This window comes from Rutilus rutilus (assembly GCF_951802725.1).
Source record: "Rutilus rutilus genome assembly, chromosome: 4".
NCBI classification, from domain to species: domain Eukaryota; kingdom Metazoa; phylum Chordata; class Actinopteri; order Cypriniformes; family Leuciscidae; genus Rutilus; species Rutilus rutilus.
Window position 1 is genome coordinate 4,898,415 of NC_140212.1, and position 16,531 is coordinate 4,914,945.

The 16,531-nt window shown below is 38.6% G+C and overlaps 1 protein-coding gene across 1 annotated transcript; it reads left to right on the top strand.

Moving 5' to 3' along the window:
* Nucleotides 1-8,761: 8,761 nt before the first annotated feature.
* On the top strand, nt 8,762-16,075 carry tnni4a (troponin I4a). Its single transcript, XM_084406771.1, has 8 exons — nt 8,762-8,842; nt 9,464-9,631; nt 11,484-11,587; nt 12,188-12,235; nt 13,545-13,676; nt 13,830-13,919; nt 15,138-15,308; nt 15,556-16,075. The coding sequence occupies exons 3-8, from the start codon at nt 11,552-11,554 to the stop codon at nt 15,640-15,642; spliced, it is 564 nt and encodes a 187-aa protein (XP_084262897.1). The 5' UTR covers nt 8,762-8,842; nt 9,464-9,631; nt 11,484-11,551; the 3' UTR covers nt 15,643-16,075.
* The last annotated feature ends 456 nt before the right edge of the window (nt 16,076-16,531 follow it).

The window sequence follows — 16,531 nt, forward strand, 5'->3', positions numbered from 1 at the left end:
TCATTTTCTGGCGTCCTGATGTGAGAAGTAATGCTGATGTCGACTCTGGAGATTGTAGGCATGGTGGTGGTTCGTCTGTCGAGCGTCTGCTCTTTGGTGACCTTGTCCGTCTGAGGCATCTGCGGCTCAGTGGAGCGTTTCTTGGCCGTCTCATGCTCCATCAGTCCCAGTGACGGAATACAGCACCAGACTAGACCCGTATGGCCATTAGGGGTGCTGGAGTCAAAGCGATCCGCCAGCCTAGCTGACCCCTCTGGTTTAAGGGTCATTCAGCACCTAAAGTCACCCTGATGCACTCATATGAAAACTCCAGAGATGTCCCTTTGATTGGCATTGAACACAAGGATTGGATCAATCAAAAGGTAATGCAAAATATCCTTTGAATGATAAAACAAAAAAGAAAATTACTAGTTGTAATGCATTCTACAAAGAAACAAGCAAAAACACTAAAGAATGCATTAAAAAGTGTGTATGCAGTACATGGATATTCTATATGTGAGTGTGCATGAAAGCTCAGGTGCAGGTGTAAGCCCGTCTAAAGGTCCAATGGCGGTCTCCAATAACACGAGTGAAGGTTTCTGCGCGTTACTGTCTTTCCTTTTACGCAACACCACGAGATTAAATGAAATGCATTTTCTCATAGGTATTACCTCGTTATTTCATCTGACTCCATAAATGAAAAAGGTTTTAATGATATCTGAGCATCATTAAAAGTGAGCGAATGTTTGATTATTCTTTTTAACTCTTTAATTATATTTGACCCGTTCAAATTAGGAAACTATGTCGCTCAGAGGTCCTCACGTCTTCTTTTTCATGTTCACAGGCCCATCAGTTTTGGTCACCAAACAGAGGTAATTGCTATATACTGTACCTGAGATCGGTCATATTCACGTTTACACAATCAAAGATACTTTGGTATAGCCCCCATGGATTTGCATACACTTGAATTTAACATTTACTTCAGTAGAGGTATGGCCACTATTACTGATATAAGATGACCAACATTACTTCTCTTATAATAGCTTTGGATTGGTCATGCCGTGGTTTCCCACATACACTTATCTAAAGTAACATTAAATTAAACCAGAGGTACAGTAAGACACACCCAAATTTTGATTGGTCAAGTAGCATTTGCTGTTCTAAATGGAAATTCACTTCTTGTCTTTGCAGACCAAGTACACTTGAACTGATGCCAAATATTAGTCGTCACTAATATGACGCAAAACTTGCGGGAACATACAAATCCGTTTAATCTATACTTGGGAAAACAGTTTCAGAGTCAGTCAGAATCAAATCAAATCTTTACAGTTTATTGACCAGGTAATAGAACAATAATTCAAAATCCAATTCATAGAATAAAATCATCGGTCAATCAAATATAATAACAACAATTCGGAAATTAATCGGGGAATTATAGAAATATTTACCTGGCAATGAAAACTACACACAGCGATCGTATGGGAAGTCTACAGACTCCTCGAACCTTTTGCCAATTTTCCTTCTAAACCCAGATAATTCAATATGCTTACCATAATGGTGGTGTCTTTCATTATAATTCGATTTTGGTCCCCTATTGAGGGATTCAAATCAGAATTTGAAATTGAATGGGTTCTTGATACCTGTAGAAGAATACTTATTTGCATACAGGAGGTAGTTTGAATGGAGGATCTCGGGGAGGGAACACCTTTAAGGGGCACACCACATTTCTCATATTTTATAACTTCTTTTAGCTTTTCATTATGGCTGGGAGAATGAGACCATTTTACCAGGCGCACTGAGACACTTTAAATGATACCAAACATGTATAATTACTTTTTGTACACACTTAACATTGCATAGGTTGAGCTTTGAGTGAGAAGAGGGGGAGCAGGGGGAGATGATGAGACTGTAGATGTGAGGTGTGAGCTGCACTGTGTGCTGCGTCTCGGATGTTGCTGCTATATATGCAAGAGAGATTTTCATGAGAGCCTTTTGTTTTCTCGAGTGGTAGCCCAGACTTGCTGGCACCCGCCTTACACAGGGAACAGGAGTCATTGTGCCCTCAGCTCCCGCTGAAGCCAGCCATCAGACACAACAGGGTGATGGTGTGTTCAGTTGCCATGGAAATCCAAGTTAGTAGACCAGACCACATGCAACAAGGTTCAATGGTTCAAAAAAATCTAAAATTAACTGATGTAACAATCTGCAAGCAATTAATTCTTGCACTATTTCAACTGCTTTCAGCTGTTTGCTTTGTGAATGAATGCCTTCTTTTTCTGCCCAGTTCCCTCTGGTTTACTATATAGTTTTGTATATCAACATTATTTGAGGAATATGGTTGTGCTTTATACCACTATACAGTTGCAAAGCTGAATCTTGGTTACATACAGATGTTTTTTTCATTGCTAATCACTGCAAACTGTTATTTTCCACCAATGTGTCAATGTTACGCTGTTGAGCACATTCGGGTTAGCCCCTGCTGGTAAATGCCGTAACTACACCTTTTTTCTCCACAGCCATTCGTAAAGTATTCTTACAATATTAGATATTTGCCAAGTAGAAATATAAATCACAATTTTCTTTATACTATAGTAGGCAACCTATATTTGATGTCACAGCTCCGGATGGCTGCTAGTGAAGGGCTTGGGTTTGAGATTGAGATAAATGGGAACACAATACTGTTGTGTGGGAATTATTATAGACATTGTTCTCCTCAGTGCACTTTTGTGCAAATGTGTCAAATCTCTGACCCCAAGTGGTGGATTGTAGTATAGGGGTTATTGTTTGGGAAGCTTAAAGGGATGGCTGATTATGATTTCACTTTTTTAACTTTAGTTAGTGTGTAATGTTGCTGTTTGAGCATAAACAACATCTGCAAAGTTACAACGCTCAAAGTTCAAAGCAAAGGGAGATATTTGCTTTTAAAGAAATTGCTTTTTAAGTAGTGATGGGTCGTTCGCGAATGAGCCGGATCTAAGAGCCGGCTCTTGTAGGTGAACGACGGGAGCCGGCTCGCATATCTGAAGAGCCGACTCTATTGTTAAAAATATAGCCTATAGAAATTAAATCATTATGTAGGCTAATAATGAAATAATGAATGATTTTAATTGTCTTTAAAATAATTGACTAATTCAAAAACCAACAAAAACATAATTATATAGGCCTAAAGGTGCACACACATTTGTTTCGACTGTCTGATCAGCCTCACATTCTGTTCCTGTCAGTCATACACGCGATGTTGTCAACCAATTAAACTGCATGAGGGAGGGCCGAGCTAACTCACACACACACACACACACACACTAGAGATGCGGATAAACCGCGGATCGGGCGGATGACGTGACAAAAAAATTATATTTTAATTAAATTCGGGCGGGTGGCGGTTGAACCAGTCAAATGAAAAAAGTTTGCCACTAAGCAAACCTGCAAACTATGAGCTGCAAACTAAACTTCTACAAGCTCAATAACATCCACATAAAAAAATAAAAAATGAAGGTAAGAAAAGTCATAACTTTGCCCATTAATTTGATAGGCAAGCAGACACGTTTTTGGGTTGTTATGGACAATTAAAAATGTGAATATTCACGTTGCACAGTTGTGCGGTGGACTTTAGGCGAGTTAAAACATATATTTTTTAAAGAGCCGTTTGTGAGTCAAAAAGAGCCGGCTCTTTTCAGTGAGCTGAGTAAAACGAGCCGGCTCACGAAAAAGAGCCGGAATGCCCATCACTATTTTTAAGGACTACAACAAACAGCTGGTAGGGACTACAACATTCCTCCAGGGTAAGTGACATTAAGAACCCTATAATTTACATAAACCCCGCCCCTGAACACGATTTATAGATTATCAAGACGGAATATGCTAATCAATGACTGGAAGATAACTACACATATATATAAATTCATCAACTAAACATTCAGAAATGTCCTGTTGCATTCTACGTTGTCACTTCTTCTTGAGTCTCTCCATCATTGTCTGAATCCGATTTGAACATAAAAGGCTAAACGTTTTTGATATTTTCAGTGCATATCTGTGTGAGTGCAAGCTGTTGAAGCTCCGCCCCCTGTGCCAGGAGCAGCAGCTCATTTGCATTTAAAGGAACACACACAAAAACGATGCTTTTTTGCTCACCCTCAAAAAGTGACAATTTTAACATGCTATATAAAAATATATAAAACCAAGGCTTTTTCAACAAGTTCATCTGTTTCCGATAAAACTGAACGTGTTTTTAGCGCCACTCACCAAACATTTAATTTCTGTTATTTGCTGTGATACAAATAACAACCAACGTAATAAAATGTTTCTAGATTCACGTTCATCTGTTTTGGATACAACTGAAAGCACTTTTAACATTAAAAGTTTTGCGAAATATGCAAGAAGCAGTGTAATATGTGCAGAAATGTTGCCACAGGTCAGATCTCGACTCACACACTGTTTTGAATGTGCAACATTATTGTCTGTAAACGAACATTAGTTGGAGGGGAATAAGGGTGTTGCGATTGATAATTATCTTTGAGTACTTAAAATACTTTATTACAGTACTAACTTTACCATAGTCAAAATTCTCATTTCAGAAATCAGGTCACCTTATAGTCTACTGTCAATCAACTTTCAGTACTTCAGGTTTAGTACTCCCACTGATAATAAAAAGCCGCGGAAAACAATTTCATGTGCACTTGCAGGTATCATAAGGGAAAAGTGGATTTTCTTTCATCTGATCGACATTTTACTCAAAGCTACTATCCACAGGAGCAGTGGATTGAGGGCAGATGTTTTTCTCAATAGCTCAAATCCCATTAGCATAATGATCAAGTGCAGTGCAAACTAAATATTTGATAGCCGGGCCCAGTGCGTATATATGTGTGCGTTTGATGTTTGTTTGGTCCTATCACATTGGGGTTGTTTGAGGTCAGATAAAGGCTGTTCCTGATTCTACGGGGGGGAAACACAACCCCGGATGCTCCTCATGATACGCCGTAAGATTGTTTGAAAATGCCCCAGTTCAGATAAACACCTCATGAATATGAGTTAAAAAGAAAATCCATGTCAAAACACAGCAACAAGTTCCTCGCTTCTGTGTCCTATCAAGAAAAACATGTTCTCTCTGCCCCGGGAACGGGTGCTCTCATCCGTGTTAAACAGTCGACTCCCCCCTGAGAGCTGGGGTGACGACAGAAACAGAGCGCGTGTTCCCACAGGCTAACAGCTCACACAACACCCTGCAGAGAGAACGACGCCAGCGACGACTCACATAGCTTTCTCTGATCAGTCAAGCATAATGCTATCAAGTGCATCTCGCTAACCGGTACTCTGCAGCGCTCCTGAGCTAAATGAGACCGCTGGGTAGCACTTCTTTTCAGAACCTTGGATGGTTGTGGTTTGCTATTGGTTGATCTCATGTGATTGACAGGTTGTCCCGCCCTCGCACCTGTAAACGCATCATCAGAGAAGAGATGTCACTGCAAGAGGGAGGGAAAGTTAAGCTGCACACAATTACATCTCATTACATTCCAGATGCAGCTGTTCACTTCCTCGTAATTATGCATTTATACGGCAATATCAACGCCAAAATAGAGCTGTCTATAGAACTCGCAGATCTAATTCGCTGCTGGTTCCTTCAAGATTGTCCTATGGGGTTTTATAATACATGTTTTTCAATTTATGTGTAAAATAAAGCATGTGGTAAGCATAACTTGACTATACATTAATGTTTTGTTCTAAAATGTAAATTAAACAGACCCAAACGCACAGTTTCAAGCTATTATGTTAATTTTTGCAAACAGATGTTTTAATAAGTAACAAGATGAGACAGCTTGGGGTGTGAGTGTGTGCAGATTACTTTGTAGAACAAAACATCAAAGCATAGTTCAGATGTCATACCTGCACCCCTTTATGAATCTACAGTGGTCTGGGGTTGCATCGGTCACATGGTACAAGTCGGAGCTCTCGGAAAATTCAGAGTTTACCAGTTGTACAATTAAGAGTTCTATGAGTATGTGAACGCTGAGTATCTGAAGTCAGAATCTCGTAATTACGGTAATTCTTACATGGCATAAATGCACCTTTAGTTTGATTAAATATTACAAGGGCACATTAATTTAAAAAATAATGATGTGCATGGATAAATAATTTATAATAAATACTTAAAAAAACCTAAAAAAAAACTAAAATTCTCGGGACAGCAGCATGTGTCCAAATTTTTATCTTAACCGTTCTATTTCATCAGAAACGATCTGTAAACAGGGCTTTAAGTGTAAAACACCGAACTTGTCCTTTAATAAAGAGAGCTGCACAAACAGATGGGACTAGTTCACACACGCAATCGCTCTCTCATTAACGCATTCAAATAAATAAATGTACTGCGCTGTGATTTACAGTCTGCTCAGGATTTTGCAGTGATTTGTAATGGCACACGCATTAGAAGTGGATTTATCAAGACCCCCTGTATGCTGGGAGACCACTAATATCTTCTAGTAGCGACGAGCATGAAAACACTCACGCGTCTAAACCAGCTCACTTGCAAGTGATTAGCGACTTCATTACCCATGAGCCACTCCGTCACTCTCGGTAGGCCTGTTTTCAGCAAGCGGTTTCTGCGTCGCCGGCAGTGATGGACAGGGAGTGACGTCAGACTCGTTGTTAATGGGCTGGGCATTTGAGAGCAATTTCCCCTATCTGCGTAGGGTCACTGGGGAATCGCTTAATGGGAAATCGTTATGCAAATCCAATGTAATTAAAACAGGAACCACATGCCTCAGAACCTAGAGTCTGTGTGTATGTGTGTGTGTGTTTCGTGGGTGTTAATTTACATCATCAAGCAGGCAAATTAGCAGTAGCCAGAATGAGCAGCTGATTATTTTAGGTTCATGTCTGATAATGTGTTTGTGGTGGGTAAAAAAAGGGCCATAACAATTCCAGGACATTCAAGCTGAACATTATTTGTGAAATTTGCTTGGCAGCGATGGGGCCCTTATTTTGGAGTCACTTAAAAGGGAATTATTTCATGCATTGATGATAGTTTGGATGGGCTATTATGCTGTTGGTTAAGAAGCTGCACACAAAATTATCATAATGAGGGGGGCGATCCCGCAGTGGGCCTGTATTGACATTATTACACAAACCAAGAGTAAGAAATCACTTTAATTCCCCGTAATAACATTTCCTGGAACACTATATAATTTCTGCTGCAGATGCGTTCACTGCTGAGGTTTTCTCGTATCGTAAATGAACATAGAAACTCTGTGGATTTGCTGTCTTCCAAGAAAATGCATATAAAAGCTGATAAATTAAACAGATCTCAGCTTTTTGTAAATATTCCCATAGGAAAGAAACATCTCAAATGAGATCTCCTTGACTGCAGTGAGATGTAGAGAAAATGGAGACCTTTTTTCGTTACAGAAGAGATCTCTGCAATGTTTCAGACTGCACTCATTTGCCAAGAAAAAGTCTGGAGTCGAATGCCAAAGACTTTAATAATTTCCTCCAATCCCTCCAAGACCATCTGAGGAGATCTGAGGAATTCATTTACAACTTTATATTCTGAATGTATGTCAACAGTGGTCTCATTTGTTGCAAATTTGATCTCTTTTAAAAAAATATATTATACTACCGTTAAAAATGCTCTGGTTTATAAGATTACTTAATGTTTATAAAAGAAGTTTTATTCTTACCAAGGCTGCATTTATTTGATTTAAAAAAACTTTAGTTTAGGGTCCAGTTCCCACTATATTAACTGTTGCTTATTAGCATGCATGTTGTATGATATTGGCTGTTTATTAGCCATTATTACCATATTATACATCCCTTAATCCTACCCAATACCTAAACTTACCTAAACTGCCTTACTAACTATTCATAAGCAGTAATTATGAGTTTATTGAGGCAAAAGTCAAAGTTAATAGCTAGTTAATAGTGAGAACTGGACCCTAAACTAAAGTGACCGAAATGATTTATAACAAGTGTAAAAGTCTTCACTTTCACTTTTGATCAATTTAATCTATCTTTGCTGAATACATTTTTATTTTTATTTTTATTATTATTAAATATTACTTCCCCAATATTACTGTTTCCTGAACCATAGTAGAGTTTTCCCTTTAGGTTTGTTTATAGAAGGCCATTCGACATAAAACAGTAGAATTAAGCAAATGGTTGTGAAAGTGTGCATTTATAGCAAACATCATTTTCTTTAAGACTGTTCATAACTTTTTTAAACCAGTTACATTTATTTTTCTTTAGATTGGCCTAATTTAATACCGAAAAGTAAGACTGATTAACCCTTACTAACTGGTAATAATAGTTCTTAAGACACAGTCTTAATATAATGGCCAGTTGCATCCACATGGCCATTATTTTAAGACTGTGTCTCAAGAACTAGTATTACCAACTAGCAGTTAGGGTTAATCAGTCTTACTTTTTGGTGTCAAATTAGTCCAAGTCTAGCAATTCTGTAACAACCGCATAGCAAAGTGGTAGACTTTGAGATCTATATTAGGCCTATAACTTTCCAACTAATGTTTAAACTGTTCTAGCATCTTGACCAATTTTCTTTTTCTGATTTGTTTCTTCCATTTGCTTGAACCCTCAATCTTTCAGTCACAAGCTCAGGTCTTTAGCCTGCATTATACTCGAGAGTTTAAAGGCCAGGGTCGTGTTATCAGAGTTGACATTGAAGAGTGTGATAGCAATGAGTGAAAACCAGCCCTCCTAAAAATAAACGTGATCAGAGGCGCGTGCTGCGGTGCACATGTATTCAATACACCGCAGGCAAGAGCGCATGAGCGATGCGTCATGGGACGGTTGTGTTCACTCCATCTTTCCGTGCCTGTTGACAGCTGCCTCTTTCATACTTCAGATTCCACTAAAGGTGTGTGTCCTTCCACCGTCCGAGCTTTGTCTCCCACGTCCCGGATTCGGAGGCTCTTAATATACGCCAGAGCGGAACCGACCCGGCACATAGTCCGTCGCTGAACCATAAAAACCTTTTTGAATGCATAATGGGGTCATGCATTTATCGATCTCAGGCTTTTAGACCAAAAGTTGCCCTCTCAACCTGCCTCAAACTTGCTACTGGAGATAAATGTTCTCTGCATGCCTCTTTCTCCCTGTTTTTATGACTTAAACGCTCTGATCCATTTTCATGTTCTTCCCAGCAGTCTCGAGGTGATATTCACCTGTAATTAATGCCACGCTCGACTGAATAGGACTCTCATTCTCATTCAGGCCTCCGAGCATTCAGGCACCATAAAATGCTCAATTTAACAATTATGCGCATTTATATCTGCAGCACCTGACCATAGGACACCCAGAGTCTTTGTTGCCTTTAGGGAGGCCGTGGGAATCTTAATCACCTGAATATATGAATTATAATACATTGGGAATTTGTCTTTTATAAAAACCTATAAGATTTTCTGTGCTGGATCAACCACACGCATGTGACTCTGACACGCATGGGATAATGAGCGTTAATTGTGTGTTTGTGTTCCAGGACAATGGTGTGCCAAAAGGTGGCATTGATGGGAGGCGCTGTGGTGAGTTATTTTGGTTGACCATTCCCATGTGAGAGGTGAGGCATGAATCAATCATTGAAAACCACACTACGCCGTCTCCCTCGTACATCACTCCTCTGTTCACGCTCCTGGACTCCTCTTCAAAGGTAAGAGCCTTGTTTCAATGCTGTTTTATCATGTCTAACAGTCTGCCATAGAAATCAAAGGTCCACTTCAGAGGTCTTTTAAGTTAGTGAGCAAAGAGTGGTTGAAGAGTCTTTTGATTTGAGCAAATGGAAGGGTTCACTTTCTTTGCTTGAGTTTTTATTTATTTTTGCATATTTTTAAGCATGATTAATGGCATGCAGTCTAATGGTGTGGGATATTGTGAGGTGAATGACAGGGTGTCTGGAACATGACTGGAACGACATTCTGGGTAGACTTGGTTGGTTGATCCTTTGATATACAGTTACAGTTGCCAATGTATTGGATACAGGCCTATATATCATCCCATGTTGTTTTACACCATCGAACTATAGACCATCATAAACTAATAAACAATGAGGGGTCTTAATAAAAATTCATAGGAACATATTTTGACTGATTTTTAGTCTAGTTTTGACCTGCAAATTGTAGTTCTAGGGTGTGTTCACACTTGTAGTGATACATTTAGTCCTGGTTCGCTTATCTTTCACACTGTCATTTTTAACACCAAACTTAAAGATACAAAACAACAACAACAACAACAACAACAACAACAAAAGTGCTTTTATGTCGTATATTTTGTGACACAACTCGTGAAGAGCTTCTAAAACGTGTAAGGGAGTCAAAACAGTGGCAGAAATCCCCCCGTCACACACACAAACAAAGATCTGCTGCGAGGAAATGCGGTTCTGACACTTGTACCGAACTGTAAAGGGCGAAGTCGTGACTATGACGTGGAAAAAACAGATATGCTTGAGCACTCTGTCCTTTTCAGGGTCGAATCTTGAGACATCATGTCCTGTTTTGGTTCGTTTACATGTCTTTGGCCCGTGTTTCGTTCATATTTCACTCAAACAGCACCAGAGTTCATTTGAAAGTGGACTGAGACCCGTCTTTTCATCGGTCTCGGTCCGCTTGTTTGGTGCGCACCAGGGTTCGGATGGCAGCGTTCCTCAAGAATGTCAAACATGAAGGTCATTGACTCGATTGCCTCTTGCCAAAGTCAAGCCATTCAAGGACATTAACATTAGCAGGACCAAAGCCAAAACAGAGTAGATGTCAACAAGCTGTTGAGCGTTTGTCATTTACAACCAGTATGTGACATTATTTCCCTCAGGTTATATCAGTTTTCTCTCTTATACACAATAACTGTTGCTGGATCCCTCTTGTGAGTGTGTGAAGTAGCACCAGATTTAGTTTCACTAAATGACAGTTTTCAGACACTGTGTCATCAATATCTCCCATCACAGCATTGAAGTGTTTTGTCTGCGCTTCCTATCCACACCCATTCCGCCTCTAAATTTCATCCCTCAACACCATTTTCCCAGAGGAACCCCATTAACCCCTGCTCAGAGTCATCCTGCCCGCTGCGCACCGGTCAATGAGACAGTCAAGGTCACTGTTTTCTCCAAGGGGCCAAAATGTCAGGACCCCGATCTCTTTGAACCACAAGATGTAATGAATGTATCTTTGAAGATGCTGAGAAAATCGCTGATGTGCACAGAGAGATGGTTTGTTATATTGGTGGAGTAAAGGTCACGGTTCTTCCGTTTGTGTCACAGCGATGACCGGTATTAAAGCGAAACCCAATGTCCGGTAACCGTCTGCATATTGGAATTGCTTTAGTGGATCTGTAGCTTTTGATGTCAAAGATTTAATACATTTAAACATGCTTTTTTTAGGAGCAACCCTTGACTCTGGCGTCACTCATAATCCATGACAGTTGTTTGGCATTTGACTAGTGATGCCTGACGTGTTTAGATATGAATGGTGAAGTGCTGGATGGTGACCACAATTATTTTGGCTCTCTTTCAGGTCACATAGTGTATTTCAGACATGTCTGAGGGGTGAGTGTTATCTTTATTAGGCTATTGACCCTGTCAATGTCATACTCATCCAAAACTGCTTATTTACACCAGGTAATGAACTGTAAGTTCATATTTTCTTTGCAAGCGGCCAACACATTTTTCTGTAAAATACATGAATCTAGTTGCTCTTTAATAAAACTTTATATACCGTTATATAATATTTGTGTTTTTGTTTTTTTGTTTGTTTACATGCAATGATATCTTCACAGACCGGTAAGTGAATTACCACCACATTTGTTATGAGGGTTTTAAGTCTCGTTTTGTTCCTGATTGTGTTTCTCTTTTTAGTTTCCATGATGATTAACAGTTGAAAGTAGCAGTGCACGGGGTGGTGTCTCTATATATTAAAGTCTTGTGAATGTTGGAATCAATGATCCTAATCCAGCTCTAAGTGGTTTTTAGTCGCTCAGTGATTCAGTGATGTAAGGACACCGAACAGCATGTTAAAAACTAATCTGCACTGTAGGTTTGCTCTGGTCTGCTTAAAACTATACTGTACCACTGAGCCCTCAGTTCGGCAGTTCAGACAGTAATCAGGTCAGACAGTTAATTCATGCATCATAGTGTGTGTAGATTAGACCCACTCACAGGATTGTCTTAACAGGACCGCAGACTATAAAGAGCTCGGCTTAACTCTTCTTGTTCTTGCAGAAAAAGACCAAATCCAAATACTCTGCAACACGCAGACTTCTGCTAAAGGTGGGTCAGAAACAAAGCTGAACATTTCAAGTATGATGACACACACACACACACACACACACACACTCACACACACACACACACACACACACACACACACACACACACACACACACACACACACACACACAGACATTGGGTTTCCATGTTTTATGGGGACATTCCATAGACATAATTATTTTTATACTGTACAGACTGTATTATTCTATAACCTAACCCTAAACCTATACCCATCACAGAAAATATTCTGCATAAATGGCACTTAGTATGATTTATAATCTTATTTTAATCATGGGGACCAAAAATGTGCACATCACAAGGACAAGGATTTCAGATATTGCCATCTTTTAACAGAGCTACACACACACACACACACACACACACACACAAGTATGTGTGTTAAAGCAGCAATGTAAAGCTTACAATTTTGTAAATACACATTAATTCTTCAGTAAATCAGTTTGAATCATTATTTTTACAGTCATTTTTGGGATTATGATATTTCATTGTATACACAATTATATTTGTGTAATTAATTAAATGTGTATATTTTATTTATTTTATTGTGTGTGTGTGTGTGTGTGTGTGTGTGTGTGTGTATATATAAATATAAATATATATATATATATATATATATATATATATATATATATATATATATATATATATATATATATATATATATATATATATATGTACAGTATGTATACAGTATATATGTTTGTTTGTGTGTGTGTTTTATTTATTTTATTATGTGTGTATATAATTTTATATATGAAAGTGAATGGGGCCAGTTTTTTTTTATGTAAAAAACAATGTAAGGCTTTTATAAAAGCACATTCATTCTTCTATAAAGCTGTTTAAATCATAATTATACATATAATTATAATTATAATGCAGTCAGTTTATAATATTTCATTGTTATATTAATGAAGATCTCATCTTATGCTAAAATCATGTTAACACACACATTATTCACATTATTCGTTGAAACAAATGGATTGGCCCAATTACATTTTATTATAAATGCTGTACTATAACCCGGATTTTAGCATTTTTAAATACAGTGTGTGTGTGTGCGTGCGTGCGTGCGTGCGTGCGTGCGTGCGTGCGTGCGTGCGTGTGTGTGTGTGTGTGTGTGCGTGTGTGTGTGTGCGTGCGCATGTGTATGTGCACGTGTGTGTGTGTACGTGCGTCCTGCACTTTCTACTATAGTTTGTAGTAGTGTCTTAAATTCAGCACAAATGAAGAATTATGTATTTTGTACTAGCATGACACCTCTCTCACCTTTTCCTCGCTTGACCCTCAGAGCAAACTGCTGAGAAAGGCAGAAAGTTTGCTGGTGAAAGAAAAAGAGCAGAAAGATTTGGAGAGAGAAAACACCCTGAGGGAGAGAGCGCCGCCCCTCAACCTCTCCGGCCTGTCTATCCAAGAACTGCAGGTGCGAAACTTTACTATGTCAGATATTTACATTGAGAGCTTTTAATGCGGCCAGATGACCGTGTCCCGAATATCTCTCAACATATTATAAGCGTGGTGTTCGTGGTGTTTACATTAGCCATTTGAGTTAATGTATCATCATCTGTCTTTGCAGGAGCTTTGCAGAGATTTGCACCACAAGATTGACGTTGTGGATGAAGTGCGATATGACCTTAATATAAAAGTTGCCAGAAATGATGCAGAGGTATGTGAATGGAGAATGTGCATATGTTTGGGATCGGTATGATTTATGGCTGCATTAATATGATCAAAAATACAGTAAAAACAGTAATATTGTGATTATTACAGTTTAACCCTAAAACTGGCAATGTGAATCTGGGTGTAATATAGTTTTTGTCGTCTTTTTTGGGGCGTAAGAATGATTTTTTTCATCAAATCCTTTGAACATTTATCACAGCCTGGTCTGTCTTGAGTATGCTGGTCACATAATTTGTTAAAAAAAAATGTGTGATTAATTAGTCAGCCTGACCTAAATCCAACATGGCTGCCAGTGGTGCAGGACATTCAGATTTTGAGATAAGTAAATATATATTAAACTTACTTTTCTTTTGAAAAAATAATACTAACACTGCTAACATTAATTATGAACATTGTCTTAAGGTGCTGAAAAAGAACATTTATAAAAATGTTGTTCATGTTGTTATTTAGCACGGTTTTAAATATATGTTACTTCTGAGTCACATTGCCACTTTTGGGTATAAAAAAGGGATTAACTTTGTATTCATTTTTGTAACAATCTTTGTATTCTGAGATTTTTTTTTTTACAAATTATAAAATTTACAGGTTAAACTGATACAACCTGTCTGTCTTGAGTATGCGGGTCACATGATTTGCTTCAAGTTATCTGTGATCAATTAGTCAGCCTGACCTAAATCCAACATTTTTTACCATTTTTGTGGTAATGCAAGGTCCGATTTCAAACCGGTTTTCACAGGCTGAATCTTGAGTTTGCAAGCTTTCCAATTATATATAATTTGTCAACATTATATGAGTTGAAGTATAGGATATAATTGTTTTAAACATGCAATGGCAGTTACAGTTATAGATTTGGTCCTTTTTTTATACCCTAAACAGACAATGTGATCTGGGAGTCACAACTCATAAAATCCAAAATTTCTCTTGGATATGATTTACTTAAGTCCAGATGGTATAAAAAATGACATGAAATTATTTGTTGCTTATCATTTTCTACTCTTCCCTGTTTAAGGGTTAAATGTGTCGTTTTGATTATCAAAGATGAGTTTTAAGGGATAAAATGATTGACTGCAAAGGGACTTTGGACCCCCCCGGTGTATATTCTTTAGAAAATCTAAAATATTTTGTACAATATTTCAGTTATTTCGCTGATACAACCACTTTACAGATTTATTAACAAAAACCGAATGTATTTGTTTGTTGCCAGATTCTCTCATTAACCCAGAAGATCTATGAACTGAAGGGAAAAATGAAGCGGCCGAACCTAAAAAGGGTGAAGGTGTCGGCAGACGCCAAGCTGGGAGCGCTGACGGACGCCAGAGTCACGAAATCTGACTTCAAAGCAAACCTCAAAACAGTTAAAAAGGAAGAAGAAAAGGTAACACTCCAGCTCAGTGTTATAATCAGCTCATTTGCTCAGATGTGCTGTGTCTAAAGAGACGTGTTATTTTAGAAATCAAGTCATTTCTTTAAAGGCCTAGTGGTGATGAAATATTGGCATTTCAACCGCCCCGTCTGTCTGTCTGTCTGTCTGTCTGACGCGTCCGCCGTGCCTGTGCAACCATTTGAGTTGCTCTCATCTCTGATTTTCTGTCTGTCTCACTGAAGCATTTTCTCTCCATCAGAAGGAGGAGGTCACGGACTGGAGGAAAAACGTGGAGGCCATGTCAGGCATGGAGGGCAGAAAGAAGCTTTTCAACTCCGGACAGTAGCCGAAAAGAGGTCGCAAAGGATAAAGGGGCATCTTGATGCAAAGCTCATGTTGTGTGTTTGAATTTTAATCACCTTGAACATTATTTTATGGTAAATTATTCATTTATTTTGTCAGCCAGCTGTGGCTTGCACACGATATTAAATTGCGATTTGCTGCGATTAAAACGTGTGAGCACAGCCCGTAGAGAGGAGTTCGATAATAGAACAACCTCATATTCATATCATATCATATCATATCAACTGTGTAAATATTTGCTTCGTATTTAGTGCTGATTGAAACCAATGAGGCTACTGTTTACCCTCGGGTGAAGAGCATGATTATTTTATGGCCTGTTTGTAGTTTACAAACAGCAAATTGTTTAATTTTTAATAAAAGCTTATTGAGTGAATTAGGAAGTTGGAGTCCTTCATTAAAAGATCAAACATTTGATTAAAACACGCTTTAATGTCAATGCCACAGGAACTGCATGTTAAATACCCAGTTAGAAGCAGTTTTAGCGGTTGACCTACAGATGGCACTCTGCATTTATATTACGGTAAACTGAACTGACATTATGTCAACACCAGGGGGAGACAAAGGCACACAAACCTCACAGCAGGCCTCAAGTGAAGCCTTAAATAAACCGTGTGATCGTCACAACTAGAATATCAGTGAAAGACAAAGGAGAAGATATGCATCATCTGGGTTACATCTGGAATACGACATTGTGTCTGTGGACAGGTTTAGTATTGTTTAGAAAAGGAAATACAGGGAGGTCAAGGGAAGAAATTTGGGAGGCACTGTATCCTCTATTACTAGACAGATGGCAAACTGGCAGATATGACATCAGTCATCAAGACCTGAGTCAGCACAACCGGTTCAGCACAGCAAAAAGCTTTAGGTCAAAG

Coding starts and splice junctions, on each gene's coding strand:
- tnni4a (XM_084406771.1), top strand. CDS start 11,552: ATGTCATACTCATCCAAAACTGCTTATTTACACCAG. Junction 11,588..12,187: donor AAACTGCTTATTTACACCAG/GTAATGAACTGT, acceptor TTGTTCTTGCAG/AAAAAGACCAAATCCAAATA. Junction 13,677..13,829: donor TGTCTATCCAAGAACTGCAG/GTGCGAAACTTT, acceptor CTGTCTTTGCAG/GAGCTTTGCAGAGATTTGCA.